The sequence below is a fragment of the Lytechinus pictus genome, chromosome 12, assembly GCF_037042905.1.
Source record: "Lytechinus pictus isolate F3 Inbred chromosome 12, Lp3.0, whole genome shotgun sequence".
Lineage (NCBI taxonomy): Eukaryota > Metazoa > Echinodermata > Echinoidea > Temnopleuroida > Toxopneustidae > Lytechinus > Lytechinus pictus.
In genome coordinates, this window is record NC_087256.1 from 3,853,036 (window position 1) to 3,866,546 (window position 13,511).

General features: G+C 36.5%; 1 protein-coding gene across 2 annotated transcripts; it reads left to right on the plus strand.

Moving 5' to 3' along the window:
- The first annotated feature begins 631 nt into the window (after window positions 1-631).
- On the plus strand, window positions 632-7,832 carry LOC129273383 (E3 ubiquitin-protein ligase RNF139-like). Of its 2 annotated transcripts, XR_010295205.1 has the most exons (3): window positions 632-1,016; window positions 3,974-6,045; window positions 6,221-7,832. XR_010295205.1 is itself a non-coding variant. In XM_054910410.2 (2 exons), the coding sequence occupies exons 1-2, from the start codon at window positions 842-844 to the stop codon at window positions 5,716-5,718; spliced, it is 1,920 nt and encodes a 639-aa protein (XP_054766385.2). In that variant the 5' UTR covers window positions 640-841; the 3' UTR covers window positions 5,719-7,832. The 2 variants fall into 2 exon arrangements, 1 of the variants encoding a protein (XP_054766385.2); XM_054910410.2 differs by having other exon boundaries at window positions 640-1,016; window positions 3,974-7,832.
- The last annotated feature ends 5,679 nt before the right edge of the window (window positions 7,833-13,511 follow it).

Below are 13,511 nucleotides of genomic sequence, written 5' to 3' on the forward strand. Positions count from 1 at the left end.
TTGATTGCAAATACCTTCTTGCTACACCCCCTTAGAAGATTTTAATTCAGATTGTGAATTATTCATTTGCAAAACTTAGTATTTTTTTTCATGTGTTTATCTGAATATATATTTTTATCGTAATACTTCATTTTAACGAAACTCATACTGTAAATGAGCACCCCCCTCAACACACACAATTAAAAAGGAAGAAGAGGTGTAAAAGAATGGAATGATGAAGAGGAGGGAAAGGAAACCGAGGAAAGTAAGTAAAGGAAAATGAAGAGAGTAAGAGAGAGAGAGAGACCGCGGTAAAATGGTCTCATATTCCATCCTCATTAAAAGACCGCAGGAGGTGGTATAAAAAAAGGAGGAGCAATTGCAAGTTGCAATGGGTAGAAATCCTACTTTAGCCAGGTGCATTACCATGTCATTGGAGTCATTGCATAAATTATCTTTGGTTGCATTGAGTTAGTAATTGCCTAGTGACATCCCGGGAGTTACATGAAGAAGAAAGGGACACATGGAGAAGAAAAAAAAATCACGATTACTGCATGCCATCTGTCTTGGGGAAAACCTGAGGGGAATCCCCTCAATTTCCGTGCGCGAGCTAGTGACGTACTTGCACGTACGTGTACGTACGTGTGCGCGCCTGCGCCCACATATATGTAAATTAGGTCGACAAGCCGGTCGCCGGTGAAAAGCCAAGATAAAAGGGACAAGATTCCACCCAAATTTAAAGCTTTATCATCATGCCTGGGCTAGATAAGTTTACTTAAAGTTTTTGGATGGATCTCTCTTGAAATTGAAAGTTTATCTGTGCGACATTTCACTTCATTTTGTTGGAAAACAGTGTTCTAATATGTCCCAGAATGCTATGGATGTGGAACTGGAAGAAAGATATGGACCCCTGATTCGGGTACCACTGTTGCTGGTCATGGACGCCCTGAGCTCCGGGCGGTTAACTCTCTTCAGATACATTGTTGACGATGATGGGTACTCGGACTCTGTACTTTCTACTGTTGTCCATTTAGCCGGTAAGTCTAACTACCTAGATATAAGTCTAGGTCTAGATCTTGAGTCTAAAGTGATAAACCCTCCCTTCTCAGCTCCGAACCCCCTCCCTTCTTCAGAAGTACTTTTGCCTTTTGGGGCCTGTAGGCTGTACTGAATTGAAATTGAATTTGAAAGGGTCTTTCGTAGAACCGTTCTTCTAGAACGCGAACGAGATATCGCTCAACTGTTTCACAAAGCCGATTTGGGCGATACGAAGAATAGTCCTTGGAAAGACACCTCCAGACGTGTCCTACGTAGGCATGATCTTCTTTGCACACCGCCCGCCACCATTGGCATTGAGAGAAAATGCGTTTACGGCAAGCCACACTGACAATTATCACTTTTAAACATTTTTGGGGGTCATTTGATTGCACTCTGTCTCTGATGCATTTTATCTGGGATGGCGCCAAGTTATTTTTATATGGAGGCTGTCATCAATTTCATGGCAAAACAGATGTCACTTTCACCGTTCCGGGGTATCTAGGCCCATATAATTTTTTTGTAAATATGTATATTATGTTTTCTTTTTAAAAAAATATTAGATTTTAGATAAAAAAAGGTTGAATCACACATCGGATCCAGATTTTTCGCGTATGATATACAGTAAGTAGAAAGCTGCGAGAATGTGTGCGATATCATTTAATATGCTTTACCATTTACGGTATGTGGTTTACTTCGGAAGCTTGTATTGCTGGTTGCGTTCTAGGCGCTCAGCATTCATTTACTCTTATCCTGTCTTATTGTTTTTTTTGCTGTCAAAAGATGGCGTACGTCACCTATAAGATTTTACATGAGATGCAACCCGTTGATTTTTTTGTACAATTTCCTATTGTGCGCCGACGACTTGAATCGAGACTGTTAGATCGGAAAAAAATTCACATTTCGATTGTTGTTTGCATGAGTTCCACCGCAGTACGAAAGGATTTTCAGTGGTTCTTGGCTGAGATTTGGAGGTACAGTAAAGGTTAAAAAAAAATCATTTTTAAAACAATTGTAATATATTTTCATCATTAAGTTATCAAATATCTTTAAAAGTAACACAGTTAGTAATTATAGAAAGTTTTTTGGTGTTTTATTCCCCCACATTCGTGGGATGGAGGAAAATGTCAAAATCCATTCTCTAGCTTACTAGGCCTAACCTCGCAATACGTGTGAGTTGGTTACATCTGCCTTCTTCATTCAGGGTTGAAGATTCTTGCAGACCGTTTATTTGGCATGTGTGTATGGCCAGGTTTAGGTGTGTGGTGCAAATATACATGTATACAGGTGTGAGTAAAAAGTCCAATCTGGTTTCTTTAGCTCTGGCCTTCTGCCAGTCTCGGGCGGAAGGCTTTTGGAGAAGAGGCATTGATTTTGTTGGGAGGGAGAGCATTCCATACCTTGATCGTCCTCGGAAAGAAGGATTGACGATTCAAGTCATTTCATTTCATTTTACATTTTATTTCATTTATTCCACCTTCATGTGTAAAAATAATAAAAATGTAAATCAAGCATTGGCATATGGTGTGGGCCCCGTAAAAAGTTAAGAGCTTATCACCAGGGGCCCAAGCTTAACACGATGGTGCTCAGTCCTGCAGTGTGGTAGCTAGTAGCCATTCCCTTGTTGCTGTGGTCAAGTTCTTGTTGTTCCAGTTAGTGGGGTGATGTATTCTTCCACTGGGAAGCTGACAAGATTGTGGTGCAGCTGGTACAGTACCAGTCACCATTCTTTGAATCACTATTACCTGTTTCAACCAGAGAACAATAGATTTGGTCCACTGATTCTATTGTTCTCTGGCCAAAACAGGTAATAGTGAGTCAAAGAATTGTGACTGGTACTGTACATAAGCACCAGTCTAGAATCTTCCCTTCGTTTCTTTGTTTCCCTTCTTGAACGAAGTTCTTCACTCCGTGAATTTGACAACATTGAACACTTCAAATCGTCTCTCAAATTCTCACATATTTCAGTAGATGTGTAATTGGATGAGCTTTCGCCTATGAATGTTTTTAAGAGAAATTTGATGCGATATAAATGCTGGGCCTGTGGATCATAAACCATGGCATTCATGGAAAATGAAAAAAATACTGTCTTGCCATGCCATTGTAAATTTCTGCTTTCACCTCTTCTGTCACATCATATCTGCCATGTCAATCTGTTTGAGCTAAGGATTTATTTAGCAATGTCAGACATTATTCATCATCTATCGACTATCCCAAGCCCAGTCAGTATATTACAGCAGTACAGAAAGTGAATGCAGCCAAGGCCAATTTAGTGAGCAGAATTAGTATACATGTAACATTCAAGTTTCATGACTCCCACACGAGACTGAAACTAATCAAGGCCCAATATTTATTTTTTTTAACCGGGTTTGCATGCTTATTTATTTTAAGGAACAGGTTAAAGAAATGTGAATATTTATTGACCAGATATGTTCCAATGTTGGCTCAAGTATTCACTGTACTATAGCTTCTTGCCTTGGTTAATAATACATGTAAGCAGTGACTTTACACACCAACTCCTCCTTGACTTTGTACCTGATGAAGTTGGTTATGACTATGCCAATGGAAGTACATTGGAATTTAGTAATGACAATGCTGCATATGATATGGAATGATATATGATTATCATCAACTGTCACAATAAGTTAAGTGATATGATCTTCAAAAGTGAATTGTCAAACAATATTTAACTATTGCATAGATGGTAGACCTAAGTTATTGCTTCTATCATATTAGCATAGTGCAGATTTTATGGAATTCGGAAATTGTTTTTAGTTCATTATTTTTTTAATCCAAACTGGAATGGTCTACATTTTATTTCCTACTGCAATCTAATGTACGGTACTAACATTAAAGGAAAATATTTCTTTGTTTAAAGTATATACATGTAGAATAAAGGGTTCCTTTGGTAAATACTGGTATTCTAATTCTATCTTTATTTTCATTTATATCTTCATAGCTTTGCTGATTTGTGGGATGATGTTCTTTCTAACAGCATCAACCCTGAAGATTTGTTATGCATTGATGGTTTTTATGGCAGCACTGAAGACATCTCAGTGGTGGAATGGTATCTTCCTCCAGAAACTTGGGATGGAGAACATCACCATGCTACACTCCAACCAGACTGTCATCTCATCCTTTGGAGATGAGTGGAAGGTGAACACGTTAGACATCATGTCCAGTGATGAATTCCTCTTCTATCTCTGCATCCAGCTCATGTACAGCTTTGTCGTCACCAAGACACCAATGCTTCATTCTTTAAGGAACACAGAATCTAATGCTCCTGTACTCTCAGTGTGGTTCTGCCTTGTCTCTCCTGTGTTCCTCTACCTGTTCTTGAATACCTTTCCAGTACTTACACCAGATTCTGCAACCCTTCTTGTCCAAACCTTCTACGGACTCTACCCGATCTTACCTATCCTGCTACTTGACATAGTGTGGAGTTTTTTTTACTTTGTGCATTACTATTTCAAAAATATTCGTGTCATTGCAAGGACATTTACAAGGATTTATATGCAATTTGGAATTCAGGTGTTAGTGGAAAACCAGTGGATTAGGTTACAAGTGCCAACAGTACTAAGACTATTTTGGCTAACAAGATTTGCGCTTCATGTAGGCAGATTAGTTCTCCAGTATCACTATGGTCCCATGAGTGCTAGCCCATCTGAGGATGTACCCAACAATAGAACAATATTATCTGCAGCCTTGTCAGAAATTGCTAGTGAAAGCTGCAGTACTAGGATTGCAGTGTTAGGGCTCAGTGCAACATTGTCACCTATAGCAACTGGAATTGGACATTTGACTCGGTTATTTCTAGGTGGGGACCGTGATGGAGGAGAGAACATTGGTACTCTTGCATCAGTTTTGTTCTTCATCCTCGCTCTACAAACTGGTTTGCCTGACCTATCACCCGAGAACAGACTCATAAGGCTCGGAAGGAACATGGGCTTGTTGAGTACTGCTATCCTTCACTTCATACACACTATGCTCAATGGGACAATGATGCAGCTATCAACATCACACATCGTCCATCGTGGGAAGCATGCCAGAGCTCTAACTATGGTGGCATTGCTTACTGTACTTCCAATCTGGTTTATTGTCTACCTATGGACATCCAACCCCATTGGAACATGGATGCTCGCACTAACCGCTTTCTGCTTGGAGCTTATTGTGAAGGTCATTGTGACGCTCATTGTCTACATCCTTTTCTCCATCGACACTCAGGGCGACACCTTCTGGGAACAACTGGATGATTATGTCTACTATGTCAAAGCAACGGGTAGCACTATCGAGTTCATCTCCGGCATTTTTCTCTTTGTGAATGGAGCTTGGATATTTGTATTTGAATCTCGTGGAATCATAAGAGCCTTCATGATCTGCATCCATGCCTATTTCAATATCTTCCAGCTGGGAAAAGATGGATGGAAGAAATTTAAGAGCAGACGTCTGGCCGTGCAGAAGATAAAATCCATGGAGCAGGCTAGTGCAGATATGCTTGCTAGCCACAATGATGTTTGTGCGATATGCTATCAAGAACTCACTAGCGCATGTATTACTCCTTGTCACCACTTCTTCCATGCCACATGTCTTAGAAAATGGCTTTATGTTCAAGACTACTGCCCTCTATGTCATAAAGAAATCACAGAAGATTCAGATGATAAAAATCCAGCTGAAGAAGATGGAAATGTAGCTCGAGGTGATTAGTGTTACCTCTGGCATTTTATCTACATATTCAAAGGAATTTTTTTTAATGTCATTTTTGGGGTGGGTGTGATATTTTTTTTCCATTCATCAGATTTTGATTGAAATATTCTTTGTAAACATGTCCCTAGATAAAAGTGATCAAACCATTACTAAATAATGTTCATCCGTAGCTGATAGGAATCAAATTGATGGAGAATTAGTGTGATTTAGCCACAAAGAAAAGGACCACCCGTCTTGTGTAAATTGCAAGAAACTTTATGAAACTCCCAGCTTTTCACAAATGAAGTTGTCATATGTTAGTAACAAATTAGCTTGCATATAGCAGGGGTGTGAGAGTTCAGATTTTTATCTGATTTCAGATTTTTTTCGTTTTGATTTTCAGCTTATTTTTCGCTTTCCTCTGAACAAAAAGTATGGGAGCTCTTTCTATTTCAGACTTTTTCTACAAGTTTCAGCTTTTTTCAGATCTTTTTATTTGTGACCACTCACACCCCTGATATAGCCAAAACATTGCTGGCCATGCTAGCTAGCATAGAAGCATTTTGTACAGCTTTTTCCTTCGGGTCATTGCCAAGATTAAATGTCACAGAAACCATGCAATAGTGGCAGTGCAATGCTAGTAAACTAGTACATGTAGCTAATGAGTGGTTTAGAGTACGGTACGCCAATGAATTGGTAGATGTCTTTCTTTAGATTGACCGAACTACATATAAGTTTACATGGATACTTTGTTAATGTCATGAAATTTCCTAAATTCATGGAAAATCTTTAAAGTACCCTCCAATAGTCATGTATCATGATGATAGGTATTTTAAGCTGGTGATATGGACCCTAATCAAGTGATCTGTAAAATTTGAACATGTGACCAGTCATTCATTAATTTTGCTGTCAGAAAATTTTCCTAATGTATGGTATGGTACTACAAGCTCTATTGACCTGTCATGAGATGAAATCCACATCCTTCTTTATAAAACACATATTACACATTGTTTTGCTTCAAGGGCATTAGAATACATGTAATTACTGATGCACACGCTTGTTATTATCCTAACTTGTTAACAGTCCAAACAGAAGTGTGCCAAAGGTAATTCATACTAATTAAGTGGGGGCAACATGGTCTAGTGGTTATGACCTGTCTTTTAATCTGAGGGATGTGGGTTCGATTCGCAGCCATGGTGTGTTTTTGATAAGCGAGATATTTACCCACATTGTGCTGCACTCAACCCAGATTAGGTGACTGGATAATTATTAGAAAGAAATTCCTGTAATGCTTGAGCACCTTTATAGGCAGTGCAGCTAAAGCCAGGGTTATAATAGCAGCGCTTTGTATCCTTAGGCAAAAAGCTCCTTATAAATCCAGCTATTATTAGTAGTATTATTATGTGTATTATTTGTATACTATTCATTCACACCCACTCTGTAGATTATGTGCTTATTTGATATTTGTATTTGATATACGTACCACATAATTTGCATACAGATGATCAGTAGATTTGAAGTCAATTTCAATATTCATTGTGCAATTTGTAATAAATACAATACATGTTTATTGTACATAACTACTGTACAATTATACTTTCTATGATTTTTCAAAATAATTTGATTGAATTTTGGGGGCTGGCTAGGTTTATTGATGCAGCTATATTATATACTCAGACCGATATTTGATTTCCTTTGAATTTTATGGGGACTGGTTTGAATATGATAGTAAGAATTATAATCATGTACATGATGTGAAGTGGGCATGGTGGGGGGGGGGGGATCATGCTGCCCCTTGCTAAAGCCCAGGTAATTATTCTCATTTGTATATCATGTGAAAACTAAATGTATGGAGCATTATTGTTTAATGGTTCTGACTCTCGCCTTTGAAACAGAAGGTTGTGGGTTCAAATCCCAGCAATGGTGTAATTTCCTTCAAGAAATTGATCAACATTGTGCTGCACTTAACTCAATTGAAGCGAATGGGTACCTAGCATGATAAGAGCCCTGGGAAATAAATAAAAAATATTTTAGGTATCACATGTACGTTGTGAAAAGTAACCCCTGAAATAAAATATTTTTTGCCTGTCAAGATACAGTTTGGAAAATAATTATTAAACCACTTTCCTACTAAAGCTCCCACATGGTATGGTCCAATATTTTCTAAGCTGTAATTCCACTCCAGACTTTTAGACATTTTTCCTCTGAAGGAAAGAGATACAAATTTTGTGAATGGAACCTTGCTATGAATTGTGTATTCATGTTGTTTGAAGATTCCTCCCACTACACATTTATTCTTGTTTTCAAATAGATACATGTTATTCCTTTAAGAATTTATTTGAAGAATATTTTACTTCATAAAATACACAATAAAGATTTTATCAGCTTCATTCTATATTAATTTATGGTTTGAGCATTTTGATCGTTACAAATTATAAATTTTGCTTGAAAATAACATAATGCTTTTAACTTTTTGTTCAATTGCTAGTGAAAGAGTTGGTGCCTTGGATATTCAAATCCTTATTGAAAGATAAAATGTTATCAATCAAATGGCAATAGAAAGTTAAGCTACATGTACTCCAAGTATGCCCAGTTTCATAGCTTATCAGCCATGTATTTGATTTGGAAACATTGATGTTTTTAAACAACAAAAACAGGTATTATTGTGCTACTCACCGATCAGGATTCTTGGATGTCATGTGGACCGAAATGTTTTTACCCAAATTTTTACATAGAAATTCATGTTTATTTTCTAGTCCATTACAGATTACAAATTTGAATGTTTAAGAAAAATATCATTGGAAATATTTAGCACTCAAGTGAATTGAAATCTACAGCTCTAGACAATATATTTAGGAATTCCTTTGTTTCCTTCCTATTTGGGTATGGCTGTTGTGTATTAAGTCACAATTGCTAAATAGTGCAAAAACATGGGAAAAGATGTGCCAAAAAAGTCACATACTAATATTGGCCATAGATAGCCCATTGATACATACTAGAACTGTATAAACAATTGAAGCAGGAAATATTTTCTATATTTCTATGCAAATTGTTCTTGAAATTTTAATGTCGACATCTGAAAAGCAAGAAAAAAATTACCCCTTTCTACATGACAAGCATATTTGAATCACTGCTATGTTCACAAACGATGACATTACATAATTTGGCTAGTAGTGAACTCAATATAACCCATTTTCGTGTGTTGCAAATTTGTGTTTATAAAACAAAATAATTGGCTTAAAAGCAGTGATTATAATTATAAATGAAACCAAAATGTGTTTTTTTTTTAAATACATATTTTGCTTCTACACATCTTTCAAACCTCTAGTTGTTTTAGCTTTGAATATACATGTAGTCTTTAATTGCTTTGTTAGCTGGGATGATGACTTTAGATCCTATAATTTTGAACACAGGGCATTTGTTTGAGCCAAATTAATTCAAGAATGGCTGAAAGTGAAACATAAAATACAAAGGCTTGTGCATGGGTATCTCACAAATGAGCCACTCGTGTGAAGAGCGAACAAGATTTCTGTTTATTCTTGTGGGGAAGGGGGTGGGCTGCTGCTTTCAGAAATACCAGAGATCTCAAAATACTTCAATTATTAATCTTCCAAGGAAGCCATTTAAAGTTCAGGAGAAAACACCAGTTGGGTTAGTAATGATACTTTGTGGTCTAAAACATGGAAACAGGAGTGCCAAAGCTGTGCATTGTGAATTAATTATGACATTACAAAAATAATGGAAGGCAATTTTGGCAATTGAAATTCATATTATGACACAGAATGCTCTTGCCGTTGTGAAAGTATTAACCGTTTTTCCTGTAGATCAATTTTGTATTTTGTTAATTAGTTTTGACCCTAGTAGAACTATATTAATTTGGTTTCATACAAACAGAGATCAATTGTCAGAGTTGATTGATGTTTGGGATGCTGAAATCTGTTTGCATTTTATTATTCCGGGCTGAAAAATTGCATTTAAATAGGACATTATTCCACTTATGGAAGGTTCACTTTTTCAGATTTATCTAAATCTGTTATCAATAAAATGCCTCCAAATATCATATCATATCAAATAAAATTTTTGCCTCCAACGAAGATTCTGCTAGGATCGAAAGCTTAGGCCCCTTTTTGACTTTCTAATCAATAAAATGTCACAGAAAAAGTGGCAATGGTGGGAAATTACAGGCAAAACAAAAATATAATGAATTGTAACCCTTTTTAAATATTAGAATGGCCCCTCCCCCCAAAAAAATACTGAAACTGTTTTCCTTCTTCTTTTGTAGAAAACACACACAAAAAAATAATAATGCACTGTTTAAACTCAACACAAAGAGCAATCATCTGCTCACTTTATTTCCTTTTCTCTTTTGAAAAGATGTGTCCTTCACATGGTACAGAACATAACAATGATACAAACAAGACAGCAAATCATCTGTTCCTTCATGATTAAACAAAGTACTGATTTTGGAATAATTACCGAAAGTATCTTTAAAAAACGTTTACTCAGACATGGGGCCCACCCCTGCAGAAAGAGTTGCAATCAAACAAATCAATATCAACCTGATAAGGGACTTGTGCTTGATATCTTGAATTGAAAATGCAACTCTTTATGCAAGGGGCCCATGGTGCGACAAAGGAACATTTTAGTGTACAAAGTCAGTGGAACATTAGGTTTTCAAACAAAAACTTTGAAGAGGCAACAGATATCAATCCAGCCAGGGCCTTGTGACACAAAGACTTGAAATCAAATGCAAATCCAATTGTGAGATAGTACATAGGTTCAACAGTGTAACAGTGATTTTGATTGACCATTTCCACTTTGCAAATGATGGCAAACCTTTGTGACACAAGGCCCTATGGTGAACTACTTCCTAAGACCTGGCCTAGAGAGCATTTCATGAAAGGACACTTTTTATTGGACAGTCAGTAACCATAGTAACATTCAATAGTTTGTGCCTCTCAGCCAATCATAACCAAGGATAGTTATTGGATGGCAAACATTGAGATGCTCTCAGATTCTATGGCTCATGCAGATTGATGACATGTATGACAATTTTCATCTTAAAAAGCTTCATAAACATATACATAATCAGAGAAACAGCTACTTATGTACACTGTTGCACTTCTTGGCAATTTCTATTGTCAGGCAAGCTTTTGCTAATATGGCTCACGTGCCTTTCAACAACTTATTGCATGCATAAAAATAGTTCATCATAATTGTAAAAGCTGTAGGAGAGACTAGATGGAAAGCAGTTTGTTATGAACAAGTGGACCAGTCTAGTGAACAGTACAAGCACCTCAGTGGTGGCTCTTAAATATTTGCATCAGTCCTGTAAAATTGTACTCTTGACTTAGAAGCAAATTATGTTGCTTACCATCTAGATTAACTAATGCAGACTCAACTGTAGTATCTCAATAGTCAATGTCAAAATTACATCAGAGACACATTTACATGGTTGAGAAGAGGTATAATAAATCTGATGACGTGAGGTTAAAATCAAGACGATGCACATCCCCTTGTAAGAAAAGCATTGATTTTCATTTACCAAGTTGCTTTGAAACTTTATGCTTTCATAGAATATAGTTTCGAAAATAAAGACACCTTACCAAAAGTCTGTTCCATGACTTAACCCTAATAAGACCTCCACATTTTTCGCGATAAATCCGCTGCACAGAATTTTTTGACCGCGTCGCTCACTGAGATTTTACTTTCAAGTCTCGCGCAACTTTTGAGACCAAAATTGCAACCCTCGGGTACGCGGTTCCGAAATTATGCGACATTTCGCGAGTGCATGCAGATCCAAAATTGCTCCAAAAAAATTCAATCAAAATAGTGTTTTTAGCCAAAATTCATACATGTAAATGTATCATTTTTTTTTTTACTGATTAAAATCTATTACACGATCCACGGCCGAGATCATAAGGGGGGGGGGGCTGAATCAGCACCCCCGGTCTTCTTAGGCGTCGAAATTGCCCAGTCTATTTAGGGTTAAAGTAGAAATTCTGCTATACATGCCCTCAGTGTTTTTCAAAGCAGTCCCCCATGGCTTCTGTCTGTTATGAAATGTGAGGATTATCAATGAAAAGATTCCTCTGGAATTCCTGCATGAAAGACACAACTCTGGACTTTTGGTAAAGGCACCTAAGCTATTGAGCCCATCAATAATCTGTTCAATGCACATAAAATGTTGCTAGGTCAGCAAGTGCTATGCATTACATTAATACCCCATAAAAAATATTTACATGCATTGTGCACTCATTCTACATGGTAACATGACATGACATTTTGTGTAAACAGGGATGGAAATGATTAATTCTATTCAATATGCATGCAGCACTACTAACAATAACCCATGGATCCACTTTCACATGATACATTTTCCTGACTTAATATCCCTCTCTGGGTTTGAAAACAAATAGGTCCTGTTTACTAACATCTTAATATTGTTTACTACTTTTTAAACCAAAGTTATACTTTGGGCAACAAGAAAACTTGTCAGACAGCAAGAAGCTATTCATGCAACATGGATTGCATGTATTACAGTTTCTTATTACTAACATTAACATGATAAAGTAATATCTCATTACTAGGTTCCCAGGTAAAAACGATCTATAAATCCAAATCCCTACGTAAACAGAACTATTTTCTTAATATTACATTCAGTATGCCAGATCACTGATACCAGCCCAAAATCAGATTAAGGTAAAGAATTTTATACACAAATTTCATAACTTCTCAAGAGGAATACTAAAACACAATAATTTTATCATTGAAAGATATTCAGTCACCATTCCTTTGCTAATCTATGACAAGCATCACATGGGTTCAAGACTATTTCTCAATACGAGGTCAGCATTTAGTATATTATCACCTTGATCTCTTGCAATTATTTGATTAATGAAATCAACAAAAATTCATCTCAACATGCTTTCAAGAACAGGTTCCCATTTCAAAAAGAGTTGAGAAGCTACAAGATCTGAAAATTAAAAGCAATTTTATTTTCAACCAATAGAAGAGTGAATATGGAAAATTGCGTTAGACCCTTTGACCCATATTCTTAAGTCAGATTTGATTTAATCTCTGGTCTAAAGTTGTGGTTAACTACAGATAACAAATTGTGATATTAATTTCAAACAGTAGAAGTTCAAGTTATAAGCTAATTTGACACTCAAATCATTCTTTGTCTTGGAAGGAAAAAAATAGTTGTTTCCACTATCAAACAAAATAATTACAAAAGAACAAAAGAAACTTGAAAAAAAAATACAATGTATACAAAATGTTGACATTTATGGCCTTCCATTACTTTAACGCAGAGTTAGACCATGGTCTGCATTCAACTGGATTTCAGAATACGGGCCCATAGCAACAAGACCCTGAGGGTTTATATTAATCCACAAATATCTATTATCTGACCAAGAAGCATACTGGATTATACTCAGTTGGTCTACTAGTAGTATAGACACAGAGATCTTCTGTTTACCCCAAAATCGAAACAAAAAAAGTCCACTTTGGTTCTTTACTTTTCATGAGAAAATTCATTGAAATTACTTTTGCAGATTGAAATTCATATTTTTGCAGAGTTTACTTTCTATGACAAAATGGAATTTACAGTTAAGATCAAGTTTGAAACGTAATTACAGGTTTTCAGAAACAAAAAAGACCCATTTTTTAAAAACGAAAAATCACTTTCCCTACAGATAGCCTAATTCTCAGATCGTCTAACACCATCATGGCTAAACCCACTGGTTCATAAAAGTAGATGAACAAGTGGTAGACAAATTAGGATTAGACCATGTGGGATTAGACCAAAGGCA